Source organism: Callithrix jacchus, chromosome 11, assembly GCF_049354715.1.
Source record: "Callithrix jacchus isolate 240 chromosome 11, calJac240_pri, whole genome shotgun sequence".
NCBI classification, from domain to species: Eukaryota; Metazoa; Chordata; class Mammalia; order Primates; family Cebidae; genus Callithrix; species Callithrix jacchus.
In genome coordinates, this window is record NC_133512.1 from 56,831,379 (window position 1) to 56,856,596 (window position 25,218).

Consider the following 25,218-nt stretch of genomic DNA (forward strand, 5'->3'; position numbering starts at 1 on the left):
CCACTTACTTGGGTAACTCCTAATACTCTGACAGTTAAATTGTCATTTCTTCTACAAAATTTTCCTCCGTGTTTGAATTGGGGGCTTCTTTTGATAACACCTAAATTATCATAGGTATATACATGAGAGACAGAAAGATGTGTGTGTGTGTGTGTGTGTGCACATGCGTGAATTTGAATACATATATATGTATACACATGTGTATATGTGTATGTCATGCACAGACATACCTCAGCATTTACATACCTCACACACATCTATACCTCAGCATTTACAGAATAGCCGATACTTTGTGTACTTTTCCTACTAGGCTCTGAACAATTTCAGAAATTTTATTTTACCCTTTGATTTTTCTATCCCTAGCACCTAATGCAATGCTTATAAAATAACAAATATTTAATACACCTTTGCTGGTTAAAAGCATTTCTTCAATGCTGTGATCAGATTGTTACTGTGAAAGGCTCAGTGGCCAGAGTAAGGGATGAGAATAAGGAGTCTCAGAGGATTTGGGGAAACTAACCAAGAGTATTGAGTACCTGAGCTCAGGGTAGTTGTGGTGGAGGGTAAAATATTTAGGTGGTAGAATTGGGAGCTGATTGAACATATGGGGAAATGAAACAATCTAGGATTATTTGAAGGTTTCTGGGTTTAGAATATTATTTGGATGGGGGTGTGATTCACCAAGGGGAATGGGCTGTGTTCTAGACATTTTGAAATTGAGATGTTCAGAGTATGAAGTTGTCTGAGAGATAACTGGGTATGGAGTTTAGAGAAAGTACTATTTTGGAGAGACACGTTGGAGATTTGCCAACCTCTAGGTACTCTTTAAAGCTGTGACCATAAGGGAGATAATTATCATCTGTTGCTAATTAGGTTGTCATAGTGGTGATAGGATATTTGGTAAAAAGAGAATAGGTCCAGGAGATCTTGATATTGAAGGTCCAGATCAAGAAGGAGAGAGGCCCTGTGAAGGTTTCTAATTTAAATCCTGGTTCTACCTCTTCTCTCTGTTCTATCATGCTTGAACAAATTATTATATGAATCTTAGCTTCTTTAGCTATAAAATGAGAAAGGATTCAATAAGTTTGCATATATTAAGTCCCTGCCACAGCCCCGGGCTCACTGTAGGTGCTCTTAAAATGGTAAATTCAAGAGGAAATTCAAGAAAATGTTCATGAATATATGAGCAGTTTCAAAACAAAGATGTTTTAGTGGTTACCCCAGAGATTACAATTAACATCTTAAATGTATAACAATCCAGTTTGAATTAACACTGTTTTAGCTTTAATAGTATATAAAACTTTTCTATACAGTTCTTTTCTTTCTCCTTTATGCTGTTATTGTCACAAATTACATGTTCATACATTGTGTGACCATTAACATAGATTTATAGTTACTGTCATGTGCATTTGTTATTTAAATCATATTTTAAAAGTTAAAAACCTCTTACGTATGTAGTTAATTACCTTTGCCAGTGCTCTTTGTTTCTTCATATGGCTCCATGTTACTGTCTAGTATCCTTTTATTTTGGCCGGAAGGACTCCCTTTAGCACTTCTTGTAGGGCGGATCTGTTGGCAACAAACTCTCTCAGCTTTTGTTTATCTGAGAATGTCCTAATTTTGCCTTCATCTTTGAAGAATACTTCTGCCAGATATAGAATTCTTGGTTAACAGGTTTTTTTTCCCCAGAACTTCTTTATTTATTTATTTAGAAACAGAGTGTCACTCTTACATCCAGACTAGAGTGCAGTAGTGCAGTGATAGTTCACTGTAGCCTCAATCTCCTGGGCTCAAATGATATTTCTGCCCTAGACTCCTGAGTAGCTAAGACTATAGGCATGTGCCACCAAGACAAGCTAATTTTTAAAAAATATTTTGTAGAGCTGGGGGGAGTCTTTGTGTTACCCAGGTGGGTTTCAAAATCCTGGACTCAAGTGTTCCTCTTGCCTAGGCCTCCCAAAGTGTTGAGATTACAGGCATGAGCTACCGTGCCTGGCTTGTTCCAGCACTTTGAAATTGCTGTCCTACTGCCTTCTGCCCTCCATAGTTTCTGCTGAGAAGTCAGCTGTTAATCTTATTGCAGATCCCTTGGGTGTGATGAGTTGCTTCTGTCTTGCTGTTTTCAAGACTCTCTTTGCCTTTGGTTTTCATAGTTTAATTGCAATATGCCTCATTGTGGATCTTTTTGTCTCATCTGTATGTACCTAGTATACACTCAAATAAGTGATCATAATAATGGTGCTGAATTAAATGATTATAATGTAATGGTAACAATAATGGCCATGAATCATCTACCAGTGGAACATAATATTGTGCTTAAAAAGTCAAGAAAATGCTCACTGCATATTACCCAAGAATTCCACTAAAACTTTAATTTTAAAAAATAGTTTAGGGGATTAACATGGATAAGAATCAGATATCTAAAATATTCATTTACATGGGACAACAAGATACCTAATAGATTACCAATATATGAGATGTTCCTGTGGTTCTTTGCAAAAGAAAAAGTCTGCCTTGAAATAGATAAACTTGCAACTACATTTACAAATTCTTATCTCCCTTAGTTTTTCATTGTTGTTAACACCATGACTTCTAGAACAAAGATCAAACTCTAAAATAATATTGACTTACAGAAATATAGCAAATCATAATTTAATTTTTGTAAGTATTTACACCTGAACAAAACAACCCAATTTTAGATCTTTAAGTTTAGAAGTTGGTAGAAGTACCAGTTCTTTTAAATTCTCCAACTGTGGTCTGTTTTCTAATCTTTTAATGTAGTTTGCCATTGGTGATCTTAAAATATATTTCTAGAATTTTTCTCAGTTCTTAACACAATAATTCCTGGAAATTTTATTGGAATAGATATAACTTAAAAATAGAAGATATATTTTAATTTTTATAAGGATCTTTATTTTTGACCAAACTTTAATTATTTTGGTTGCTTGAACCTTGTTATATTACAAAGGGCACTGAATTCTACCATGCAGAATTTTCTTTGGCTTATTTAAGAAACATTAGAGTAATCTGAAGACTTTGTGAGCCATCATTGTTTCTCTTTTGTTTCATGGCAGTTCTGTTACTTTGACCTTTCTAGCCAAGCATCAGAAAAATAATTTTTTCTCATATTCTTTTTTATAGAGTGATTCCCTATTGGGAGGGGATTGAAAAGCACATGCTTTAATGAGGCAGTAAGGCATACGTATTATTTTTTTCTCTTAGAATAATATTTTAAGATTCGTTGGGATTTCAAGATTCTAAGAGAACAAAACAAAAAATTTATGTTTTGTTCTAAGAGAACAAACCATTCTAAATTAAAAAAATTTTTTACATATTTTATTTTCAACTTATTTATTTATTTATTTATTTAGAAACAGAGTGTTTCAAAACTGCATTTCAGGATTATTAGGATTTCCTATTAATTCAGAGTAACAGATTGAAGGCAAGTACATGAGTGGTAGGAGAAAAAAACTTAAATTGAAAAAAATAAGCTCTTATGATTCTTATTTTTTAAATAATGATTTTTCTCATTAAAAATTAATAGGTTCTCACAGTAGAAAGTTTAAATAAGCAAATAGCAGAAAACAACCATTCCAAAATCTTATTGCCCAGAAATAACCACTGGCCACATCTTTTATTTTTTTTTCGATGGAATCTCACTTACTTTGTTGCCCAGGCTGGAGTGCAGTGGTACAACATCTGCTCACTGCAACCTCCACCTCCCAGATTCAAGTGATTCTCCTGCCTCAGCCTCCTGAGTACCTGAGATTACAGGCATGTGCCAGCAAGACCAGCTAATTTTTGTATTTTTTGTGAAGACAGGGTTTCCCCTTACTGGCCAGACTTGTCTCAAACTCCTGACCTCAAGTGATCTGCCCGCCTCAGCCTCTCAGTGCTGCGATTACAGGCATAAGCCACTGCACCTAGCCATGTCTTGATTTATCTTTCTACTATTATATTTACATATGTGGAATCATACTGTACATACTCCTTTGAAACTTGCATTTTTCAAAATAATATATTGTGAATCTTTCCATTTTCAATAAATATGTATCAGTACCATCATTTTAAGAGTTATATAATACATATCATATATATAATGTGTGTATATATAATATATAATGTATATGTGTGTGTGATTATATACATGTATATATATGTATACAAAGTAAGTGAGATTCCATCTAAAAAAATATATATATATGTATACACACACGTACATGCACGCGCATGCACGCGCGCACACACACACACACACACACACAACCAGATTATTCTCCAGAAAGGTTTTTACCAGTTTGTATTTCCACAGTGATGTGGGCCCATTTTCATAAACCTTCACAAGTGTTGTGCAGTTTTATCATTAAACAAGTTTTTTTTAAACCCAATTTGAAAGGTCTAGTGTTTCACTGAGGTTTTCATTTGTGTTTCTTTAAGTAACTAAGGTTTAACATTTTCTCCTATGTTTATGATCAAAAGTTTCCTTAAAAGGAACTAACTTCAGTGGTTGTTTTATTAGATCAGTACCTAATCATAAGTACCTGAATGAATTAGTGCTGGGATAAATTTACTCACCTATTAATGATGTGATTATGAAAGGCTTTTGGCTTACAGTGTAGGTAAAGCTTGGTTGGCTTTCTTCTAAGACACAGCAGACAGTCTTCATCACAGGCGGCTGCCTAGTTTTGGCTGCTTAGTCATTTTTCCTCAAGAGAGGCCCAAAGCTGGAGAACAGGGCTTTCACAGGTCAGAAATGGACAGAGAACTAAATGTTGAAAATTGTTCAGAATGTTCCACACTATCTGACTTAAGCCAGAGCTGTTCACTTTGCTTTTAAAAATATCACTTAACTCACTTATTGCTGAAATCAGAATCTCTCTTTCAAGCTCTGTTGGGTAAATTGAAGTATGCCATTTTTCTAACTAGTCAAGGGGAAAACGTAAGAGGGTTTGAGATATCAACCATCTTTGCTTTTAAATTTTTTTTCTGTGAATTTTCTGAACTTTTTTTTCAGCCCAGCATATAAGTATGTATTGGGATCTCTAAATTTACCAAAAACATTTTGGTGTTGGCATTCTCATAATGCCTGTCAACAGAGTGTCTCATCTGTCACAGAGTCTCCTCATCATTGACCCCTGCTTTACTGCAGCTCTAAATGCTGCACTGCATTCAGAGGCAGAATAACAGAGTGGTTAAAAAATCAGATTCTGGAGCCAGACAGCCTGATTTCAAAGCCCATCTCCACCATTTACTGTCTTTGTACTTTAGGCAAAGTATTAAACCTCTCTACCACTGTTGCTTTCCTTTTCTTGTATTTAAACAGCTTTATTGAGATATCATTTACATGCCATAAAATACACGTGTATAAGACTTCAGGTCAGTATGCTTACTGAGTTGCAGTTATCACCAGGATCTAAATTTAGGACATTTTCATCACTAAAAAGAAACCCAGTACGCATTATCAGTCCCCATTCCTCCACACTCCCCCACTGCCCATTGTCCCAGGCACCCACAAATCCACTTTCAATTTCTATAGATCTGCCTGTTGAGTATTTCATATAAATGAAATAACGCAATACGTAGCCTCTTGTGATTGGCTTCTTTCTCTTAGCACAGTCTCTTCAAGGTCTGTTCATGTTGCTGCATGTATTTGTTCTTCATTTATTTCTATTACTAAACAATATCCATTGTATGGATATACCACACTTTGTTTATGCATTTGGGTTATTTCCAGTTTTGGGCTATCATGAATGATGCCACTGTGAATATTTGTTTACCTTCACTGCGTCATCGTTCAGTGAATATTTATGACTATTTCTTCATCTTTTTTTTTTTTTTTTTTTTGAGACGGAGTTTTGCTCTTGTTACCCAGGCTGGAGTGCAATGGGACAATCGGCTCACCGCAACCTCCACCTCCTGGGTTCAGGAAATTCTCCTGCCTCAGCCTCCTGAGTAGCTGGGATTATAGCCACGTGCCACCGTGCCCAGCTAATTTTTTGTATTTTTAGTGGAGACGGGGTTTCACCATGTTGACCAGGATGGTCTCGATCTCTCATGATCCACCCGCCTCGGCCTCCCAAAGTGCTGGGATTACAGGCTTGAGCCACCACGCCCGGCCTATTTCTTCATCTTTAAAATGAATACCATCTCATACAGTTGTTAGGGTTTTTTAATTAACTAGTAAATGCAATATTTTAGTGTTTAAGTCTTCATTTAACATCAGTTATAAAATCTGGGTTACTCAGAATGTGACGCTTTCCTAATGAAATCTCAAAGTATCCTCACTTGCACTTTATTTTACGTTGACTTTTCCCTGTTATAATTTTTAAAAATTTCATCTATTCAATAAATATTTATTGAACACCTGCTGTGTATCAGACACAGCAGTGGGTGCCATTGTGAATTAAAAGAAAAGAATAAGCAAAACACCAATAGGGACCACCAGTTTAAGGCTATCTTTAGTTTGCTAACCTGTCATCTCTGACCTGCCAGTAGGGCTGGGGACTTGGAGTTCCCCTTGCCCCATCCTCTCATCAAATTTATGTTTTTGAAGTGGCTGGTTGAAGTCAACTGTTAAGGAAAGACTAAAAGTTCATCATGTTCGGGTAGAGACCTCAAGAGGTAAACAGTAAACAGTGCCCCAAACCTGACCTATAGCTGGGGTTGGTGAATTGTTTTTTATTCAAATCTAAACCTAATAGTCCCTAATTTTCTCAGTTGGCGGGTTTCTTCTTTTTGTAGACTTGGCTGTGTTTTCTTTGAACTTCCAAAACTATTTTGTATTGGAATTTGACTCGTCAGAAGTATCAACAGATTATTGTTTAGCTGCCTATTGAAAACAGCTATTGCTTAGCTGTTTTCGTTCTCTTGTCTTTGGGTGATAATGATCCACTCGGTTAGTGACTCAGAGTTCACTTACCATGGATTTTGCCCCTGCTATCATTCTCTTCCCTGCAAGACAACAAATTGGATTTTATGATATGCCTTCTTTGTTGCAGCTCTAAAGTAATATTTTTCTTTTTCCCACAATGGCATGTAGTTAGCATAACAGAGTGATATTACAGCCTCACTCTTCGCTCTGCCTTTCATTCAGATGAAATGCATTAGCAGTTTGAAGAATTGTGTTTGATGACATAGAAGTACCTGTAGTGCTTGCTGTAGGACTATAGGAGAAGTTTGAATTCTATTATTTAATGTTGAGTTCAGGAATTCATCTTGAATGAGCAGAGCTGTACATAGGCATCCCATATACCCATTAAGCTATCCTAAAAAGCTTTTTTTAGGTCCAGCTAGTAGTATATCAGTTCTGTTGCTGCTCATGTGTAGGAATGTGTTTCCATATACATAGTTTTACTGTTTGCTCTATTTTCAAAATTTACGTAGTGCAAGGGTCACATCTCTTGTAAAATTGCCCAGTTTAGGGGATTCCCATTCTACATATAAAACATTTTTTGTTAACAGATTCAGAAGATATTAACTCATAGAGCCACAGTGCCAGGTCTATACAGATGGAAGCTGAAACTAAATTAATGGCAACTCTGATGATGGAAAGAAGATAAACATTGAAACTTTCTTATGAATACTCTCTTTTAAGGCTATAGGAATAAAATGATTTAGTAAATAAGCAATATTGACTTTGCCTTCCCTTGTCAGATAATAGCAGCCATAAACTTATCAGTTTAAATACAAAAGGTTTCTCTGCTTTAAAGTTGGTTTGATATTCCTGTCCTTTTCCACTTTTCAGCAACAGTTAGTGGGAAAGGGTTAATTGAAGGCTTCAGGAGAACACACCTCTACACACTGGATTCAACCTTTAAATTAATTGAACCCTGTATCTTTGTATTATTTTTAAGTTCTTTCTTCTCCTTGCTTCCTCTTACCATTGAGTTATTTCCTATTCTAGTTTCTATATTCCTATTTGTGATAAGCTTGTCTGTCTTCTTCCTTCTATGCTTTTTCTCCATGCAATGTCTCTATAGTCAGGCCAGGAACCCCAAGTAGGGTCTGAGAAGAAGCTGCCTGGCTCCTTGGGAGGGATGAATTCATCTGGTTCTCTGCTGTCAGCTACTTTTGCCCAGTGGACATGCGAATGGAGGAGCCATTTAAGGTGAATAGACTCCCAGCCAAGTCAGAGAACTGGGACAGTCACTTTGAGGACACTGCTACTTCTTTTGTGCTTAAGCTTCACTGATTGTGTCTACTCTGTAAGACATACTTGAGGCTAGATATCAATGTTTTTAAGTCATTTAATCATTTCAAAATATTTATAGATGTCTTAGGACAATTTTTTCTTGCAAGTAATAAAAACCCAACTCAAGCTGGATAAGCAAAACGCTGACTTTAGTGACTCACATAATTAATGAATCCAGGGGTAGATCAAACACAGTGGGTCCAGGTGCATAAATAATGTCTTCCGGAATCTCTTGCCCATTCTCCCTTGCTCTGGCCCTCTTCTGCATCCTGTGACAGGTTGATTAAACTGGTAGCCAAGACAGCCATCAGTAGCTGCAGATTGAGACTTTGCCAGTTTGATAATCCCAGTATAAAGAGAGTTTTACTCTCCCAGAAGTCCTAGCCAAATTTCTGGAACTGATTCTCGTAGTCCTGTCCACCTCTCATTCATTCATCGTCACTCAATCCAGAGTTGTTCACATGCCATCCCTGGGTCCCTGCCCTTAAAACCAGATTGCCAGATTATAGGACAGGAGTAGTTCCTGAACAGAAAATAAGGTTATGGCTTCCAGGAGAGGTAAATGGATAGGAAGGCAGAGATCACCTGTGGTTTACTTAATAGGATGTAGATTAAATTTACTTTGATGTGATATATAAAGCTGTACACAGTGTTTATAGAATTTATTTGGTACTAATACATAGCCGTACATCATTACCTGCATTTTTACATGTAAGTCTTCTTTCCCACAACTAGATAGTAAAGCTGTTTTAAAGACAATACCTATCATATCTATTAGAAACTCTAAAACTGAGTATAGCACCTGCACATGGTAGGTGCTGGTAAATGTTTATGGGTCCTGCTGAAATCACAATTTGCTTCTAGCAGCATGTACATTATTCTTGGTGGCAAGTACTCCCGGCAGTATATCATTCAGTGCTGGTTGAGAATAAGTGCACACACAGTCCATATTTAACGAGAAAAAAAGAGAATATGGTGACCCATATTCAGTAGCATAAGGGCTAGTGAGATGTGTGAACCCAAATTTGGTGCATACAAGCCATAGCAACAGAGTATGCTTCATGAACTTAAGAGGAGCAGATTAGATATTTTTTTAAAATTCTTCTCAATTCCAAATACTGGCTCTAGTTCAAATAAAATTTTGTTGTGGCCCTTAGGTAGCTGTGCCAGACATCTTTCAGCTCTTGAACTATTTGATATCCAAACATTCAAGTGAATGGGGAAAAAAAGTGACCAGAAAAAATCCTTATAGAACTTCCTGTGACAGGTCAAAGTTTAATCACAGTAAATAATACAGATTTCCCTTTTGTTGTAACCACAATAGAAAGGCAGGGCTTGTGTTTATAAAGCATGTTGTTTGGGAGACCTTTGTAAATTGTAATCTTTGGAAATCCCAAACCTATTGGATGTAATCCATCCATTAGATGAAGACAGCTTGTCTATGCAATAGTTCCAGAAGAGCAAGTTAAATTAAGAACATGAACAGGAAGATAGTCATTAAGAATTACAATGGGTAGGATGCAGAGTTAATTCACAGAGATATTTTGTTATTAGATAATTACATCACTAGGACAGCTGGAAAGCTGAGTGCTGTGCTGGACTGCAAGCCTTATTCTCTGCCCTGCAGCTGGCGGGTCAGGACAATAGAAACAGCAAGAGAACTTACTTTGTGGGAGAGTTAGGTGCTTGGCCAACTTAATTGTGAAATGATAACGACCTATCTGCCTTTTTTGGATTGCATTTTGCACAGCTAAACAGAGTGCATCGCCTTAGTAAATGCTGATAACCAGTTTGCACTTTGACTTTTTGAACATTCGCTTGGATTACATTATGCTAAGCTCTAATGGATAAATATTTAATTTATTTATCCTTTCTTTAAAAGTCATCTAAGATGTTTTATTCATATTCAACACATTGTGATTACATTTTTCTTATGGAACTGCTATCATATAAGTATTGAAATGGTATTTTTGTCAGGTTACAGATTATCTAGCAAAAAAAAAAGATTTTAGAATGTCTTAAGATGTTGGTCAATATAAGGAATCACACAGTTGAAGTTATTTTCCAGTTTTTACATTCAAATGTTCAGACCTGTCTGGCTCTTTTGTTTTGCAAGTGTAGGGTTTCTAGGTAGCCTAGCCACATTCCTTAATGATTTATATAAATATATTACAGATTGTTTACCTCCAGCCAAATACCAGGGATTTTAATTCATGTTTAGCTCACTTACTTTATGTGAAACTCATTTGTTACATTAAAGTTTCTAGCTGGACACAGTGGCTCACACATGTAATCCCAGCACTTTGGGAGGCCAAGACAAGTGGATCACTTGAGGTCAGGAATTCGAGACCAGCCTGGCCAACGTGGTGAAACCCTTTCCCTACTAAAAATACAAAAAGTAGCTGGCCATGGTGGCACACACCTATAGTCCCAGCTACTCAGGAGGCTGAGACAGGAGGTTGCAGTGAGCTGAGATTGCACTACTGCACTCCAGCCTGGGTGACAGAGTGAGACTCCATCTCAATAAAAATAAAGTTTCTATTTTCTCTTTATTGCCCACCAAAGTGACTACTATTTAATTTGGGGAAGTTCCAAAGGGAGTCGTTGTAGACAAAAAAGCATCATAAATATTATATTCTAACATGTATAAGATTAATGTTTACAATTATTGATTCAAAATGCATTTCCTACCCATTGTGACTAATGTAACTATAAGTTTTTACTGCAGTAATGTTTACTAACCATTAGTCAGACATAATTTAAGTCAGACACAATTTTATAGTTTAATGAAGGACAATATTTCCCCAGACATCTTCCAAGGAGTACTGGGTCTATAGGATGTGGATGACTAGCCAGCCCTGGAGCCAAAAAGGAGAGTACCCTACAGGCACTGTTAGGACTTTGATGTCCCTTAATGCCATTTATGAATGTCTGAGGAGTCTCTTAATACGCTCCATTTCCCAAATGAAGTTAATAATAATAGCACCTTAAAAATCAAAGAGGATTATTTCCTTGAACCTGGAAGAGTCGCTTCTACCTAATACCATTTTTTAATAATATGCAAGTATACACATTAAAGTTCCATGAAAATGTTCTGCTCTATGGACTATTACACATCTCTTTTTTTTTTTTTTTTTGAGACAGAGTTTCGCTCTTGTTTCCCAGGCTGGAGTGCAATGGCACGATCTCGGCTTACCGCAACCTCTGCCTTCTGGGTTCAGGCAATTCTCCTGCCTCAGCCTCCCGAGTAGCTGGGATTACAGGCACACGCCACCATACCCAGCTAATTTTTTGTATCTTTAGTAGAGACGGGGTTTCACCATGTTGACCAGGATGGTCTCGATCTCCTGAGCTCACGATCCGCCCGCCTCGGCCTCCCAAAGTGCTGGGATTACAGGCTAGAGCCACCGCGCCCGGCCTACACATCGCTTTAAAATTTCATGTTTTAAAAAACTACTGATTAAAATGAGTGCTTTTTCTCCAAGGTTTTTATCATTTAGGACAATTAGTAGTGGCTTCAGTGACCTAATCTTTTCTATCTTGAGCATCCTTTGAAACTGAGGCTTGGAGTCCAGTTGCTTCAGGTGACATCAGTGAGTCTTAATATGTTGAAGAGAGCAGTAGAACTCTGAGGAAAGCAACTTGGGTGGGTTAGGTGTTATTTTTAAAGTGTCATGCAAAGAGTGCTTGAAAACGGTTTCAGTGAGATGAAGCAACAGAGCATACTGCCAGGGTTGTTAGGTAACTTTAAGACAACGGTCTAGGGGGCAGATGACTTTTTGGTTCAGCAGTGTTTTAGGACCATTTTATTCTGCAGTTATGTCCCTGAGAAAAGAAAATTTTTTCTTTTGGAAATTACTATTTTTTATATATATGATAAACTATAAATACAGTAAGAACTGGAGTTACTTAAATTATTATTGATTCCAGGCAGTGGTAAGCAATGTAATTTTTTTGCTAAATGTATTAATTATATCAGGAAATAATTTTAAAGTAGTGTTTAAAAAACACGACTGAAATGGTTGTATTATGAAACAGGTCTGTGTTTGTACTATAGGACATGCCATTTTTGGTTCACTGCTGTTTTATTTTATTAGAAAAATACAAGCAACAGATATAAAGAAAGTTAGATTGTGGAACTCCTTTTTCTTCTTCAATAGGAAGAAAAGAGTGAAGTTGTCCAATTACGTGGATTTAATAGAAATAAGATGGCTTCAAGGAGCCTATGAATAATGTTAGTCACCTTGAATTACCAAGCTGAAAGGACGGTTTTGATAAATTTCACACGTACTAAATCCATGCATGATAGTAATCATATTTTTAGAGTGTGGGACTTAATATGATTTATGGTACTATCTTTAATAAATCTATTAGGGGTTTTTACTTTATCCGAATAATTTTCCAGAATAAGTCACATCAGGGGAAAATATTAAGTTTAGAAGTAGATATTAAAACGTAGAAATCAGAATGCTTAGAAGTAGGTAAATGTAAGGAAAAAACTGTCAGTTGATTCTGGTTAATTTTAATGGAGTTGTATGACTCACCTCAAACTGCCCACAATTAAAAAGAAGTTTGGATCTGGCTGTGAAGTATGTGAAGTTGTTGGTGTAGTTGTTGATTTTAATCCACCAGATTTAACTTAATGACAGTGGTGGGATTTTTTGGTGTTTTGTTTGTTTGTTTCTTTTACTTTTTTTTTTAACTTTTCTTTCAAAATTTAGTTTAGATTCCCAGAGAAGTAGCAAATGTAGGATCCGTAAAGCCCAAAAATGTAGTAGAATGACATGGTGAACCAGCAAGGCATTAAAATTTAACAGAGGTCCTAGGAATACAACTTACAAGGGATGTGAAGGACCTCTTTAAGAAGAACTACAAACCACTCCTCAAGGAAATAAGAGAGGATTCAAACAAATAGAAAACATTCCATGCTCATGGATAGGAAGAATCAGTGTCATGAAAATGGCTGTTCTGCCCAAAGTAATTTATAGATTCAGTGCATATCAAGCTTCCATTGACTTTCTTTACAGAATTAGAAAAAAACTACTTTAAATTTCATATGGAACCAAAAAAGAGCCCATGTAGGCAAGACAATCCTAAGCAAAAAGTACAAAGCTGGAGGCATCACACTAGCTGGAGGCATCACACTACCTGACTTCAAACTATACTACAAGGCTATAGTATCCAAAACAGTATGGTCCTGGTACCAAAACAGATATATAGACCAATGAAATAGAACAGAGGCCTCAGAAACGATGCCATACATCTATGACCATCTGATCTTTGACAAATCTGACAAAAACAAGCAATGTGGAAAGGAGTCTTTCTATTTAATACATGTTTCTGGGAAAACTGGCTAGCCATATGCAGAAAACTGAAAGAGGACCCCTTCCTTACACCTTATACAAAAGTTCACTCAAGATTTAAACATAAGACTTAAACCATAAACACTCTAGAAGAAAACCTAGGCAGTGCCATTCATGACATAGGCATGGGCAAAGACTTCATGACGAAACACCAAAAACAATGGCAACAAACGCCAAAGTTGACAAATGGGATCTGATTAAACTTAAGAGCTTCTGTACAGCAAAAGAAACTATCATCAGAGTGAATGGGCAACCTACAGAATGGGAGAAAAGTTCTGCAATCTCTCCATCTGACAAAGGGCTAATATTCAGAATATACAAGGAACTTAAGCAAATTTACAAGAAAAATACAACTCCATCAAAAAGTAAGCAAAGGATATGAACAGATACTTCTCAAAAGAAGACATTTATGTGGCCAACAAACATGAAAAAAAGCTCATCATCACTGGTTATTAGAGAAATTCAAATCAAACCCACAATGAGATACCATCTCACACCAGTTAGAATGGTGATCATCAAAAACTCAGGAAACAACAGATGCTGAAGAGGATGTGGAGAAAAAGGAATGCTTTTACACTATTGGTGGGAGTGTAAATGAGTTCAACCATTATGGAAGACAGTGTGGCAATTCATCAAGAATGTAGAAGTAGAAATACCATTTGACCCAGCAATCCCATTACTGGGTATATACCTAAAGGATTATAAATCGTTTTACTATAAAGACACATGCACATGTATGTTTATTGTGGCACTGTTCACAATAGCAAAGACTTGGAACCAACCCTAATGCCTATCATTGATAGACTGGATAAAGAAAATATGGCATATATTCACCATAGAATACTATGCAGCCATAAATAAGGATGAGTTCATGTCCTTTGCAGGGACATGGATAAAGCTGAAAACTATCATTCTTAGCAAAGTAACAAAAGAACAGAAAACCTAACACTGCATGTTCTTACTCATAAGTGAGAATTGAACAATGAGAACACGAGGACACAGGGAGGGGAACATCACACACTGGGGCCTGTCAGTGGGTTGGGGGGCTAGGAGAGGAATAGCATTAGGAGAAATACCTAATGTGGATGACAGGCTGATGGATGCAGCAAACCACCATGGCACGTGTGTATCTGTGTAACAAACCTGCACGTTCTGTACATGTATCTTAGAACTTAAAGTATAATAAAAAAAAATTAACAGATAATATATAAGCTGGATAATTGATAGTCAACCCTGTGCATTAGTTATTGGATTCCATGCACATTTATAGTTAGTTTCGTTGAAGAAGGCATTTATTCATTTTTTAAATTAAAGTAATAGGAATAGCATTTTATTAGCTTTTTCTTAGTATTTATATTATGTTCTTGTTAAGAAATTTACTTGTTTATGGATAATTTAATTCTTTAAACATTTGGTGAGAATCTGTTGTGCTAAATAGTGTACTGTGGTTTAAGCTAAAGGAAATTTTGTCCTTTGGCTTGAAAATTCTTTTGACTCCTGAAGGCTTTGTTTTTAAAACTTACATTTTGACTTATACTAAGATTTTTATGGAAGAAACTGGATTCACCCATTCAAAACATTTGTTAATCTGTTGCTTTATCATTTAAGGGCAATATAGTTTACCAATGCGGGTTCTCCTGCTCCCCCCCCCAAAAAAATGTTTAAATTTCGCAGTGTTGATAAACGTGGTATTGGAATTTTAAAAACTAAAAATTCATTCCCTTTCCAGGGAATGATTTGACTCAGCAGGATGAGGGCTGTCTTAGAAATAAACTAAATTTCTCTATATTCCATTGTATTTGTTTTCACAGACATGACTGTGACACCTTAAATTCCAGGAAAATCTTGATTACAGCATTCAGCATCTCCAAAGAATGTTCAGTCTGTCTCTGATAATTCTCAAATTGTGAGCTAAGAAGAAACATATTTTGCCTAGCCTACAAGTTTTTGAAATTATCCCTGTTGGCAAGTTCTACCTAAGGTCCTAACCAAAGAAACTCTCCAAGCATTCTTGTGCCACAATTGCATTGCTTTCTCATTGTTACTATAAATGTTCTCACACTTAACCATACACTCTGATTGTCCCTCTCCTGAACTTCATATTGTTATTAAAGTATCAGATTTCATTTGGTATCTTTACATATGATCACAAGAAATGATCAACACTGGCCTTTTTTTTCTATTATGAGACCAAATTGAGGAATATGTATAAAACATACAGGTTACATCTTTGCTCATTGCCATCTACTTAATCTCTTTCTTTTTTTCTTCTAGGTTGTTTGATGTGTGCACAGTGTCACGAACTGACAGAGAAACCAAACTAACTTTAGTGTTTGAACATGTCGATCAAGACTTGACCACTTACTTGGATAAAGTTCCAGAGCCTGGAGTGCCCACTGAAACCATAAAGGTATCAAAAATCATCTTCATGTCTTATCCGGCAGTCAACTATTATAGTCTGTTAAGCAATGGCATTCTTTCCTTATGAAAATTGTCAGAATTACAACTTTTAGAACTCGATATATAGTTAAAAATCAGCTAAATAAAATGTTCAAAGATTGGGTATATTCCATTTCATCAACTGAGATGTTCAAAGTATGGATGTATGTATTCTGGTTTATTAATTTTAGAACTAAGTGGAAAAAAACTGTTTAGTTCTAATGCATATTAGAATTATTTTAAAAAATCAATTTGTACCTTGTCTTAGACCTTAGAAAATATGTTTAATAAGTATAGCTCGGTCTTTTTCTGAAGGCTCATTGTCTATGAAGGACATGATTTGAACATTATTCATGAGCCCATTTTATATTATAATTGTATAATAACTCCAGGACAGCCTATGCTATGTGAATCTGAAATACTAGTTATTAGGTCCTCCTTCTTTCTTCATTTTCTTATCATGAAACATTTATAGGAAGCCTAAGTAACCAGATACTATGCTAAACTCCTGGAATTCAGAGATGGTTGAGACATGCTTTCTACCCTTAAAGGTCAGTAAACTAGATGCAGTATATTGACTGGAAGTTCTTCCTACCTTTGGGTAGAAATACTGCTGATAAAGTTTTGTTGCTCTTTTCTTTTGAGACGGAGTTTCGCTCTTGTTACCCAGGCTGGAGTGCAATGGCGCAATCTTGGCTCACCGCAACCTCCGCCCCCAGGGTTCAGGCAATTCTCCTGCCTCAGCCTCCTGAGTAGCTGGGATTACAGGCACACACCACCGTGCCCAGCTAATATTTTGTAGTTTTTAGTAGAGACGGGGTTTCACCATGTTGACCAGGATGGTCTCGATCTGCCAATCTCGTGATCCACCTGCCTCTGCCTCCCAAAGTGCTGGGACTACAGGCTTGAGCCACCGCGCCCGGCCGTTTTGTTACTCTTATTTGCATTCTGCTTAACTGAACTTCCCAGTAGATCTTTTACATGTTTGCACATCATGTGCAGGTCTTCATGAAAACCTTTTTGTCTATGTGAATTAGGTAGCTTAGTTAAACAGACTCCCTGCCTTACCATTCATTGTTTAGAAATGAGTTATAGAATTCAGCATCATTCTAGATGGAAGTTAATAGCTAAAAATAGTTTATCTTCTTAACAGAGTAAGAAATGTCTTTAGTGAGAGCTAAATGACGTTCTCAGATAATGATACATTTAGAATTTGACATATTGAATGATTTTTTTGTTGTTATAGACTAGTATTATGTTTTTTCTTATCTGGCTCTCACTAAAGAATCTGGTGCTTAACAATACTCCCATTTCTTCCTGAGTCATCTCAAGAACATTAAGGCCCTCTAAATGTAGGTATGCCTGAGAGTCACCTGTTCTTGGCTGTCTTCTGTGTCTGCTCCCCTTTCCTCTGGCATTCTATTCTACCCCTGAAGCTTTAGTTCTCTCCTTTATGAGTTTGTCAGAAACCCCGTGTTCAGCATGCAGAGCAGGGCATAGTCTTTTTTCTTACACAGTTTTCTAGCCAAATTGGACTGTTCACCATTCTCTTAGCATGATCTGTGATTTTCCACCTTGGTGGCCTTCCTTCTCATGCCATTTCTTTTGCTCCTTCTTACCAGTAGCTATCTGCCTAAATTTTTCAAGCATCGTCTCAAAGGCCATTTGATCAACTCTTATAGCTGGGTGTAATCTCCTGTGCCTTACAGCACTTGATCTACGTATCTCTCTCTCTTTATCATGTTTTCTACCTTTAATTAGGATTTTTTAATGTATATATCTTATGTATTCAACCTTCCTTATGTCCTGACATTATCTTACACAATGATTTCTACACATAGGTACTAAATAAATAAGGCACATTGTCAAGCTTTCTTTAGATATAATTACTTTTCAAAATTATTTTTAAAATGACTTTCAAAGGCTTTAAACATAGACTATCAAAATAATCATTGACTTTTACTGATACATTTCTAAGTTCAAAATTATTTGGCAATTATCTTTTTTTTAAGCAGACAGATGAGGCAACCATATATTTTATATCTTTTTTTTTGGAGACAGAGTCTCGCACTGTAGTGCAGTGGCACAATCTCAGCTCACTGCAATCTCCACCTCCTGGGTTCAAGCAATTCTCCTGCCTCAGCCTCCCGAGTAGATGGGACTATAGGCATGCACCACCATGCCCAGCTAATTTTTTTGTATTTTCTTGATCTCCTGACCTCATAATCCACCTGCCTCAGCCTCCCAAAGTGCTGGGATTACAGGCCACACCTGGCCTATTTTATATCTTACCTTACCACCTACATAGATCTTTTGAGCATTACATTGAATTCTCCTAGGATATAGGAGGCTACTGAGTGGAATCATTTGCAAAGGCATCTGTGCAGTTAAAATGTTGATAAGCCAGAGTGGTTCACTAGACTCAGGCTTGATGGGGCAGGAGTAGAAATGAAGTGGGATGTGGGGGAATCTCAAAGGTGAGGGTGGAGGGGCAAGCAGGATAGGAAAAGGAACAGGCAGAAGGGTGGTCACCAAAGTAAGGGGGAGGAGAGGACTGGGGGCAGTGGCTGAGCCAGGATGCAGCTGGACGCTTGCTAGAAGGGGTTGCTTATTGCCAGAAGCTCTTGAACAAGGTGACATTTAAAGTTAAATGTTTTTTTCTGAGCTTTTTGTCTGTCTCCAGGAAAGAGAATGTCACTTCATTCTCTGTTGAACAGGAGATTGTCCTGGAGGCTGTTAAATTTCTTCAGCCATCAGCTTCAGCACCCCTAGTTCCAAATTGGCAGATAGAGGTAGAGTTGGGGGCAAGGGGCCCTGGTTATTGAAGGTTTTTGGCTAATGGTGTATTGATGTTTTCATAGTAAAATAAACCACAGTCAAATGAAATATTTCACACAGTTAACTTATGTGTTAGTGATTAATTGAACTTTTTTTTTGCTAACTTAAAAGCTAGTCAGAAGACTCTTTTATGTTTATTCTTAATTTTAAAAAAATTTTCCAGACTATACTAACCTATTTTCCTTCCTTATTAAATATAAGATTTAAAACAAAGTTTTGAGTGTTTGTGATGCTTTAAGATCATTGTTGAAAACTTGAATTATCATTTAAAAGTATAATAAAATCATCAAATGGTTAGTTTTAGGCTGAATATATAACTGATACAAATTTATTTTTAATCAATCTTGTATCTTCTGCTTCTGCGATTGCTTCGTTTTTAAGAATTGGAATGCAGAATAAACAGCTGCTAAGTGAGAGGTTCTGAATTCTGGTTAATTGAAGTTTTAAAGCACACAACCAGAGAACAGAAATATTTTGTTGTTATGTAGGCTCATTTATGGGAAGTCTTACTAACTAGATCAAGCAAATATTGTTAGTATGTGTGAACAACCTATTGGGAACACAGAAATGAATTCTTTATATAGAATGCTCTGTTGTAATAACAGCTTTTCTGACTATTGCTTGTACAGATATTTATTGAATATTCACTCTGTGTCTTACTTTTCCAGCTTATATCACATAACAATTTTTGAAGTGCATTTAAATGCCATTTGTTTTTAAAAAATAAAAAAGACATTAAACCACACTGTAAGACATAAATACTCATAAAGGTTCATAGTTGGAAGAACTCATCAGGGAAACTCTAATTATTGCACAGTGCTCATATAGGACTTGAATAAAGTACGTTAAGCTATAGGCTGAACTGAAAATTGTCATTCAGAAGTTCATGAGAACAAAATAAAATCATAGGTGATTCTTTCCAACATTGTTAAATATACCTTATTCTAAATAAATAAATAAGGATACATAGGAATCACATTCATACTTCATCTCGGGGTTTTCATCACATTATTTAACCTCTTTTCTTGATGTCCTTAAGGTGCATCCATTCTTGGCTGATGATATTTGCATAAAGCAGCGTGTTGGCTGCTTTCCTGTGAAGTCAACAGATACTCTAATTTTTCCTCATAGGTTTATCGTTGACAGAGCTGGCTTTCCTCTTTCCATTTCAGAATATTATCTTTGGGTCTGTTTAATTGTGGAGGAGTTCAGTGCCATATTTATTAAATTTTTATTGGCTCATTTGAGATTTAATATTGCCTTTCTGGGTTTTTGTGCTCAGATTTATGAGGCAATAATTGATACCTTAATGATTATGTTATTTTTTCTTTTAGGGTACATGATAAATTCAGAGTATCTGTGCTTATATAGCACCTTCCATTATGGAGCTTTATGAGAAATAAAACAGCTCTCAGATTTTTATTTTTCTCTTTGATGCTCTCATCTGCCATCCTATGAGAGAGGGTTGGAAAGAACTATAAATAAATTTCCTCACCATTTTTCTTAGTCATTTGTAACTGCCACCCAGAAAAAGAACTGTACATAGCAAGATATAGATGGGGAGAGACTCTTATGTAAAGTATTCTCCTGTACAGGCTTTTCCAAACGGAATGCCCTCTTTTATTGAATCATTCATTTGGTATTTAAACTTGTCTGTATAATACATTAATCTTTCCTAGGATATGACCTGACTTCTCAACTATCTTATAAACTGAAAACCTAGAATTTTTCTGTGGACATTCTGTGCATGAAACTGCATGTAACCTGTTTGATGGAAAAAAATATTTGATGCAATTGGTGATACAGTTTCACAAGTTTGAGGCACTGAAAGGTCACACAAAAAAACAGCAGTCTCTAAAATAGGACAGAGTTCTTTGAGCTCAAGACCATATGGCCTCTTTTGATGATTCAGTCTTGGAATAAAAATTTTATTTGATTTATGTATCTTTATGATAAGTGAATTATATAGAGCTTGAGAGGGTCAAAAAAGCTCCGGGTTTATGTCTGTACGGGTCGTTTTCTCTGTAAATTAGATTTCATTTTATCTTCAGTTGAATGTTTCTTAGAGTTTTCTATTGGCTGTAATATTTTCAGTAAGAGATAAAACACACTATTAGGTTTATTTTACAAAACCCAGACTTCAGAAACTGACACACACTGTTAATAGTACCTGTTTTCTGCCTCTGGGAAATATCTGTGTTCATGAATAATATCTGCTTGCCATAAACAGTGGCTCTGATGTCAGTATGGGATGCTCAGGGCTCATTCATCTTTCTCGATTGACATAATGCAAAGTGACTGACTGGTTCCCGTACTGCGGATGAGGAAAGTCTCTCAGATCTTCTTCTCTTCTCACTCCTAAAGGAATCAAGCCATGGCCCCTCTCAGCTCCTGGGGGTCTCCATTTTGCCTGAATTACGAGCAGGTGATTTGTCTCATCTTTGCAGGACACAGAGCAAATTAACATGAAAATATCGCTTCCCAGAAAACAAGGCAGGCTTGAATGCCCTGTCGCTGCTGGTCATTAGCCATCTGCCACCGACACTCATACTCTGTTTATCACATTTGAAATTCAGAGCAGATGTTGCATAATAAGGTGATCCCAAAAACAAGACAAGAAATTCAGAGAACAGATACTCTACCATCATGATAAAGATCTTGGAAGGAAATTTTTTTTCAATCTAATATCATAGCTGGCCTAATTAGATAGACCATGTTTTTAAAAACATACAGACACACACACACACCCCTCCTGGTATTTGATGCAAACTACTTTTCATAGTAACAGGAAATAATTTTAAAAAGAAAGTACCTATGTGAAAGATACCTGAGAGGACTGTTCAATAAAATGTCTTTAAAGAAGCAAAGTCGAATGGTGGAATTACACTAGTTCTGGTGTAAAAGACTTCACAGATCAGCGATGCCATCTTTTACTGTAAGATGGGCCTTAACCTACAGCAATTTGACTTAAAGTAGTTCACTCCTCACAGTGTAGTGGATCTTTCAAGACTTTTAACTTACTAAAGTGGTTTCCCAGGCAGTTTATTTTCTTCTTAGCACTCAAGACCCTATGTTTTCTATATCCTTTCTCTTCACTGTCTACCCCCCTACAAACTCCCACCACCCTATCAACCTCCCACCTTTAGCATCCCTTGGCTCTCCAGAGCTCTGCTTCACCTTCCCCTGGCTTTAGGCTCTCTCCACCCTGAGTCCCAAGATTCTTTCATTTTTAGTTCTTTTGCCCTTCTCCATTAATGTAGCTTTTTACAGGATTGGTTGTTATAATGTTTTACCTAGTTGATTTAGGCACAGTATAGACCCTTATGCCTTATTCGAAGTATATCATTTATAGTATATTAACTATTGTGTTTAGAGGCATTCTGTTTTTTAAAAAACAGGCATCCAAACTTCCACCAGAAATGAGACCTATATTCTGTGGAAGATCAGCTTTTAATTTAATCTTTTGACTCAAAAGAAATATTTTCTCGGGGCTGGGCGTGGTGACTCACGCCTATAGTCCCAGCACTTTTGGAGGCCAAGGTGGGTGGATCACCTGAGGTCGGGAGTTCAAGATTAGCCTGACTAACATGGAGAAACCCCATCTCTACTAAAAATACAAAATTAGCTGGGCATCGTGGTGCATGCCTGTAATCCCAGCTACTCAGGAGGCTGAGGCAGGAGAATTGCTTGAACCCGGAAGGTGGAGGTTGCGGTGAGCTGAGATCATGCCATTGCATTTCAGCCTGGGCAACAAGAGGGAAACTTTGTCTCAAAAAAAAAAAAAAGAAAACACAACTTTACTGCCCCTCCCCCAACACACACTGAGAATTTTGAGATTTGGGTTTTTTTTAAAGACTATACTGCTAAGCAAATATGAAGCAGCCAGTCTGAGAATAGACAGGGGGATAAATCAAAGCAGTGCCAGCAGCTGACCATGGAGTGGAATAGGAGAGAAGATTTGAAGGATAGAAGGATAGTGAGTCAATACTGAGTATATTCTAAATTCAGGGGGAAATGCAGAATGAGTGAACTTTAACAACTGCGGTAGTTTATACTAGTAAACTCAGAAGCCCAGATTTAAAGTGCAGAGAAATGAAATCTTCAGTGTAATCTTTCTAATTAGTAAGATTTCAGTGTAATCTTACTAATAATTTCCATTTGTTTCCCCCTGCTCCAATCAGAAACAATACACATTGTGCTTTCAAGTATCTTTCATTCCAAGGGAAAATTCAGTAACTCAAGCAACTTCTTAAAGGAGAACATTTTTATGCAATCTAGATTCTGAAGACTCTCAGAAACAAATCCTTTTGCAAATTCCCAACCCTTGTAGTCACTGAAAATATCAGAAGAGAAAGAAGATAGAATTATGCATGTATTTGATATTCTAATAACAAACATAACAGAGTTATTTAGTAGGTTTTAAAAAATCTCCAATCCTATAAAAAGCTACATCAATTTTAAAAAGTAGCAGAACTAAAAATGAAAGAATCTTGGGACTTAGGTTGGAGAGAGAGCCTAAAACCAGAGTCTAAAAGGAAACTGAGGCAGAGCTTTGCAGAGCCAAGGGAACCTTTGGTGGGGTACAAAGGGTTGATAGTGGTGGTAGGGGGATAGGAAATATGGGTTTAAGAAAAGCTAGTTTCTTTTTAAAGGTACTGTAAGACTGACTCACTAAATAAATAATGACTCACTAAATAGGCAAATGACACTTAGATTCAGCTAATAACAGATAAGTTGGAATCTCTTTAGAAAATGCTTCCTCACCCTAGGCATTGGATCTGTTTACAAAGTCCATTAAAACTTGCAGGTAATATATACCCACTTATATCACCATGGCAGCAGATAGCAGAGTGTTCTCCTGCTTAGAAGGAGAGATATTTCTCATCTAAATTTAGCCTATGCTAAACTCCTTGGTTACAGTCTCTTTTTTGGCTCTTGTTCCTCTAAACATTGGAACAACCAAGGCTTCACTGTCAGCCTTCTTTTTTTCCTTGGCTACATTTCTAATCAAGTGATGTCATTTAGTCCGGAATCTTCAAATACCTATTCTCCAGCCTGACCTCTCCCACATGCTCTTGGTGCAGATAGCCAATCATATAAAACATTGACCGAGAATCCTCTGCCTTCCCTACCTGCCCTGTTGTTTGAGCCCCTAGCTTAGGCATAATTCTTGATTTTTTGCTTTCCTTCACAGTCTTCATCCAATCTAACAGTAAGTGCTTTTGGTGTTATCTCAAAAGATATCCCCAATCTGACTACTTCTCAATATCTTCATTGCTATAGCTCCAGTTTAACCCATCAACCAGCTTCCTAACTCAACACACCACTTCTGCTCCTGCCTTTTTATGGACCATCCTTTGTATAACAACCAGAGGGACCTTATTAAAGCAGAAATAAAATCCTCTAACTCCTCTACCAAAAACTTAGCACCAGTGGTTTCTCATGACTATAGAATAAAATCAGAAGTCCTACATGATCTAGTGCTCCCCACCTCCTGCCTTTCTGATCTGCCTTCACCCGTCCTTGGTGTGTTCCTAGCCACAGTGGCCTCCTCTCTGTTCTCCAGCTCGCTTCTAGCTCAGCATGCTTCTGTGCTGATGGTTCATCTGTTTGGAATGCTCCACACCCTTTAGTTCATGTCATGTCTTCATCATTCCTTCTCTGACTCTCTCAGCTACAACTCCACAACAAGTTATAGTTTATCACATTATACCACATTATTCTATTTTATCTTCCTCATAGCATTTAGCTGAAATTATCTCATTTATTTTTTAATGTTTGTTTTTTTATCTTTCCCAGCTAGGTGAGACTTTACGTCAAGACTCTAGTCCATTGTGTTAGCTCCAGGGCCAGCATACTGCCTGGAACATAGAGGATCCTCAGTAAACACATTCCTTGAATGTCAGTAATGACAAAGTGTTTGTAACTGTACTACGTGCTTACCTTCTAATTAACTCAGAAATGTAGGCTCTAGTACCACCACTGTACAAGTGAGGAAATGGTACCTTTTCCAGGATAAAATTCTTAAATATGTATATTATAAAAAAATCAGCTGAAGGCGTGTCATATTGCGGCGCATTCTCTTTGCACTTGTGCATTCAGTTCTCTGTGGTGGGCAGGGACACTGGGATTATCTGTGTTGTAGCTAAGAATATGGCTTGGTTTAGACATAGTCTAAAACCAGTAACTGATCCCACCAAAACTGTAAGCCATTTTCTCCTTAAAATAGTACTGATTAGTTCCAAAAATACTAACTGAATTCCAGAAATTGTTCTTTCCCAAGGTGGGACCCTTAAATACCTTTTACACCAAGGATGGGGAATCAAGTTTAATGAAGATTGATGTCATGAGTCTTAGACCCTATTTGCATAACTCAGGAGTATATAT

General features: G+C 36.8%; 1 protein-coding gene across 5 annotated transcripts in view; it reads left to right on the forward strand.

Moving 5' to 3' along the window:
* The window catches only part of CDK6 (cyclin dependent kinase 6), a 235,773-nt gene that overhangs the window by 45,017 nt on the left and 165,538 nt on the right, over positions 1–25,218 (forward strand). For all 5 annotated transcript variants that reach the window (XR_013523944.1, XM_009002454.5, XM_078342757.1 and 2 more), the window contains one exon: positions 15,829–15,964. Coding sequence is in view for 4 of the 5 variants with exons in the window: in XM_009002454.5 (XP_009000702.1) it covers positions 15,829–15,964 (136 nt within the window). In the remaining variant the exon portion in view is untranslated. The remainder of the gene's footprint in view (positions 1–15,828; positions 15,965–25,218) is intronic.